The sequence below is a fragment of the Pteropus alecto genome, unplaced genomic scaffold, assembly GCF_000325575.1.
Source record: "Pteropus alecto unplaced genomic scaffold, ASM32557v1 scaffold134, whole genome shotgun sequence".
In the NCBI taxonomy this organism is placed as follows: Eukaryota; Metazoa; Chordata; class Mammalia; order Chiroptera; family Pteropodidae; genus Pteropus; species Pteropus alecto.
The window spans coordinates 12,288,865-12,294,223 of NW_006436283.1; the positions used below are offsets into that span (position 1 = coordinate 12,288,865).

Consider the following 5,359-nt stretch of genomic DNA (forward strand, 5'->3'; position numbering starts at 1 on the left):
TGCCATCACCACTGCAGCCTCCCTTCTCCCAGCAGCTGGGGCGTGGTTGTAGGGACTGCCGATGTATTTTTTTTTTATTAGCTTTATTGAAGTTAGAATAGACTCATTTAAATGTGTAGTTTGATGTATTTTAACAAAGTTATCTACCCATTTAACCACAGTCAAAATGTAGAGCATTTTTATCACCCCAACTTTTACTAGATGGTCCCCTCAGCCCTCCTGGGGCCGTCTTTGGTTGTGATTAGCACTTCGCTCCCTCTTGGCATCCTGAAACCTGGCCACTCTCATGGCTGGTCAGGTGGTTGTGGATTTGGAGGGTGCTTCTTGATGACGCAAGTCATTAAGGTCGTCAGCGAACTCCTTTCACTCCGTTTCCAGCTCACTGTGAAACTATTTCAGTCTCATTTGGCGTCACTTGTAGGTTTACCTGTCTAAGGCAATGCACTTGAATTTCTTGCCCTCTTTCTCCTTGTAAGTCAGAGCTTTGTTTGTTGAAGTTGGCCTGTGACTGCAGGAGAAAGTGCTGGGAAATAAGGATTTGGACAGAGAACATTGTCAGTAAAACTTCCCATTTCTTTCTTAAAATATGATCAAAGAAAATGAGCCCGCCCGATACCAAATGTTAATTCAGGCAAAAAGCTGCAGGCAGGATTTTTCTAAATAAAATTGAGTTACTTGAAAAAAGAGCAAGTGCCTGAGTGGCCGAGTCCTGAGGGCTGTCCGTCATGACCTAGCCATGCGTCTCTTACAGTACGTGGAGCAGAAGGACTTTGCCCACCTTGGCCTGGAGCCCATCACCTTGCTCCAGCAGACCACCTCGGGCCTGGCCCACCTGCACTCTCTCAACATTGGTGAGAAGCTTCCCTTTACCAGCCTGCAGCCTGGGTGGGGTGGCTGACTTGCTTGGGTGGGGTGGCCGACTTGCTCGGGTGGGCCTTGCCTCTGTTGAAGCTCTTTGCTGCCTCACTGGTGTGCAAATTGTGTAAGAATTTGAGGAAGACTCTCACACAGTCAAAAACCAGAACTTTTAGAGGTGGCAATCCGAGAAGGGTGCTCTCCCCATCACAGAAGGCCTTAGATTGCACATGGTTAATATTGGACTAATCTGGAGTTTTCTGTTAGTTCACAGAGACCTAAAACCCCACAACATCCTCCTCTCCATGCCCAACGCACATGGCAGGATCAAGGCCATGATCTCTGACTTTGGCCTCTGCAAGAAGCTGGCAGTGGGTAGGCACAGCTTCAGCCGCCGTTCAGGGGTGCCCGGCACAGAAGGCTGGATTGCTCCAGAGATGCTGAGTGAAGACTGTAAGGAGAACCCCGTGAGTAATGAGCATAGTTTTTGAAAACTACAGAACCAGCCTCTTGTATCTTTAGGAGTAAGAGCCTCCAACTTGGGGTTGGAGCACATGTAGCTGGAGAATGACTTTTCTTTAACAAAGAGCACACTGTTGGCACTTTCTGTATTGTCTGACGTTCAGATGAACAAAAGGAGTGAACATGGGCAATTGTCTATCTTTTTTTCTGTTCTTCCAATTACTTTCCCCTTGCTATTTTGGGAACTCAGAACTTGTATAACATGAGCAAACTTCTAGTTATGTTTTGTGTTTTTTCTGTTTTTGTGTTCCCAACATTTTATTTTGAGAATTTTTAGACTTGGATAAAATTGAGATTTTCAGTGAGTACCTCTGTACCTCCACATAAATTCAACATTTGGTAATATTTTTCACTTTCTCTCTGTTGCTGAACCATTTGAATATAAGAGGCGGGCCTTTCATCCTTAAACATCTAAGTATGTATATCCCCCAAAAAGTACAGTCAGCTTCCTAATCCTCCATACCATATCACACCTCAACAATTAACACTGTTTCAATCCGTATTCAGAGTTCCCCAGATGTCTCTTATAGAGCTGGTTTTTGTAAACCAGGACTTGCATTGCATTTGATTCTCTCTCCTTTAATCTATTACAGTCCTCCCACCTTTTTTTGTTCCATGATAGTGACTTTTTGAACAGTGCAGGCGCTTGTCTATAGAATGCCTCGTTTCCTCTTGATGGAGTTTAACTTGGCTGTCTATTCCTTTTATTCCTGTGAACGAGAAGTAGGTCTAAAGGCTGATTAGATTCAAGTTAAATGTTTTTGGCAAGAACAGTCACAGGACACAGTATCAGGAGGCATGAGATGGCAGGTCGTGCTGTTATTATTGTACCCCTGCTAGTGATGCCAACTTGGCTCACCTGGTGCAGGTGGTCACTATTTATCTCTCCACTATAAAAGTGCATTTCCCCTTTTGTTGTTAGTACTCCGTGGGGTGATGCTTTGGCACAGTGTGAATATCCTGTTGAACAATAGTCCTTCACCCGATGCTTCGGCACCCATTCACAGTCCTTGCCTTAATCACTTAATTCAGTGGAAATTCTTCCATATCTTTAGCTGACATTTTTCTGTAAAGAATTGCTTAGCTTTTATCCCCTTTCTCTCTATTTCCTTTTTTTCTTTTTTTTTCCCTTTTGTTTCTCCTTTTGTTAACTCAAAGTATTCCAGATTGGGCCAACAGGAATCCATCAGTCTGGCTTCTGCATCCTTTTGCTAAGATCCCATTCGTATTTCAGCACCTTGCTTTCTAGCACAAGAAGTCAGAGGATTATTTCCCACTTTCCTGCCCGGACCCAGATGGGATCAGCCAGCCTAAAATAGATTGGATGCATTAGAGCCCTCTTATGCGGTCACTGGGGACCAGCAGCTGGTCAGTTAATCAAAAAAGTCAGTTATGATGAAGAGTCATAAGAATATGCAGACGCACCTAGAACATTTCATTTTAACTTAATGCAAGTCCTATGATTTGTTAAGTAATAGAAATCCTTCATGTAGGCCATGGTCTTCAAATTTGGGTCCAACTAAATGGAGTTGTTCATTTCCTCTCTCGCATAAAGTGCACTCACCTGCCACTTCTGTGCCTTTTAGATTGAGACATAGACATTTCAAACACTTCCTAAGAGCAGAAGCCCAGCTTCTAACTATTCATGTCTCAGTCCTTTACAGCTGAGTCTCTCACATCTAATTCTATAGCAGTTTTTGTAGCCACTCCTTTATAGTGCGTCTTTCCAAAGATTCAGCTTGGTGGCGCTCGTATTTTATCAGCTTATGAAATATTTAAATTGCAAGAACGAGTGGCAATGATAGTTTTGGGAAAGACTGTAACTGAGCATAGAGGTGAGCTGGCGGGAGCAAAGGGACCCAAGCATGCAGGGCAGGACAGGAGCCCCCCAGCCACAGTGTAAAGTATGCTGGGGACATCCAGCACCGTGGAAAACAGGGAGCGTTAATGATATAGCAAGTAGGTGAAGTGACAGGTAAGAGCTTCAGCTGTGATAGACTTCTTCCTGCTCTGAATTTGTCACCCACCCACCTAAGGAGAATTCTGATGAGGTAGAATGAAGATGATCGGGCTTGGAGATTCGAGACCTGGGTCTTGTCCTTCTTGTCACTATGAAGCAGTGATCCTGGGCTTGTCATTCAACCTTTCTGTCCACGTCTTCATCTGGGGATGGTGACCTTTGCTCTGCTCACCTGTGGGGCTGTTCTGAGGGTGAACAATAGTTCAATGCTGTTACAGACGTGTTTTCTCCAGCGTGGAAGGTGATAAGTGCCTCGTGGAGAATGTGAGTGGTAGAGCCTAGCGATAGGGACCCGGCCATGCTCGGGAGCCACCCAGTGTTACATCCTAAGTAGCACAGGCCAGAAATCACCCATTTCCCTGAAGAGAAGCCCATCTGTAGACAAGGAATGGTTTCATGGGATAAGTGAGAGATGTAAGATAACGTGAAAAATGACCTCCCTGGAAACTTGTCATGTAATTTTTCGTGAGGCTGTTTTGAATTAAAAATTATTTTATTCATTTATTAACAAAGTTTTAAGACCCATCGTATTCTGGTATCATCCTAGACCCCGGGGGTACAACTGGGAAGCAAACTCAGAAATTCCTACCTCTGAGGAGTTACCTGCTGGCTGGGTAGAAAAACTAATGGGTAGGAGAGAGTTTCCTATGGGCCAAGCACTAGTTAGGTAACTGCTTTCACATATTAGTTCACTTAGTCTTCACAACAACCCCACGAGGAGCACACCGTCGTTCCCTGTTACGTTGGAGGACACCGAGGCACAGGGCAGGCAAAGGCTTCCAGCTGGCCGCCGGCAGAGCCAGCATTCCAGGCAGTCGGCTCCAGGGTCCACGGTCACACGTGCGGCACCTGCAGGGTGCCCAGCACAGCTCTGAGCAGGTCCCACAAGTCAGCCAGTTCTCCCAGAACACCTGCCACGTGGAGGACGTAGCAGTGACAGTCCTGTCCACTGCTGAGTGAGGAGGATCATCCGGAAGGCCTCTCACACCCCGCCTTTCTTTTCAGACCTGCACAGTGGACATCTTCTCTGCGGGCTGCGTCTTTTACTATGTGGTGTCCGAGGGCAGCCACCCTTTTGGCAAGTCCCTGCAGCGGCAAGCAAACATCCTCCTGGGCGCCTACAGCCTCGACTGCTTACACTCCGAGAAGCACGGTGAGGGGCAGCAGGGGGGGGGGCGTCAGGAGCCGCTCCTCATCTGCCTCATGACCCCTGCAGGCTGGGATGGTGCCAGCTGCTTGCTCTGGGGCACTGCTTCCCAGCCGCTCACCTGTGGGCCTCACCGCACTGATGACTCCATTCCAAAGCTGGTGGAGGGCTGGGAGGGGTTATCCTTGGCGCACCTCCCTCTAAGCCAAGAAGCTCTGCAGTTCCTTCAGGTCACCCAATGACCCGTGTGACCTGGGCAAGGCCCCTTTTGGGGACCTCCGTTTTCCAGCTTGTGACTTTGAGGGTTAAATAATCTGAGGTCCCTTCCTGCACTAACATTCAGGAAGGCACATAGTCCGTGCTCCATAAACTGGACTCTCACACTTGTACCCACAGTCAATGGGTGCAGGCCAGACTGGGGACAGACAAGCTTGGTCCTCTCTCTCCAGGCACAGGTGCAACAAGTCTTTCTTCCTGACTTCAGTTTCCTGCATTATCGCTGGCCTCAGGATACCCTAATGCTGCCTTTTTAAAAAATTAAAACTAACTTTTTGTTTCGCTTATGGATTAATTTTCCTTATTCCTTGTAAGAAAAAAAAACAACAGTGTAAGACTATAATTCCATTATACAGTGGTGAATGACTGCTATTAATGCCTTTGTGTATATTATTCCAGTCATCCATATAGACTTGTACATATTTTTATTTAACATGGTGTTAAATAGTATGTATTAATAGTACACACTATTTCGCAACATGCTCGTTTTTTAACTTCATTCACCTTGACTGTCTCTCTACATCAATTCATATTCAGCC

General features: G+C 46.1%; 1 protein-coding gene across 1 annotated transcript in view; it reads left to right on the plus strand.

Annotated features, from left to right (window-relative positions):
• Positions 1-5,359, plus strand: part of ERN1 (endoplasmic reticulum to nucleus signaling 1) — a 63,845-nt gene that overhangs the window by 49,862 nt on the left and 8,624 nt on the right. The window contains 3 exon segments of the mRNA XM_006912425.3: positions 752-851; positions 1,123-1,322; positions 4,403-4,550. Coding sequence (XP_006912487.1) covers positions 752-851; positions 1,123-1,322; positions 4,403-4,550 — 448 coding nt within the window.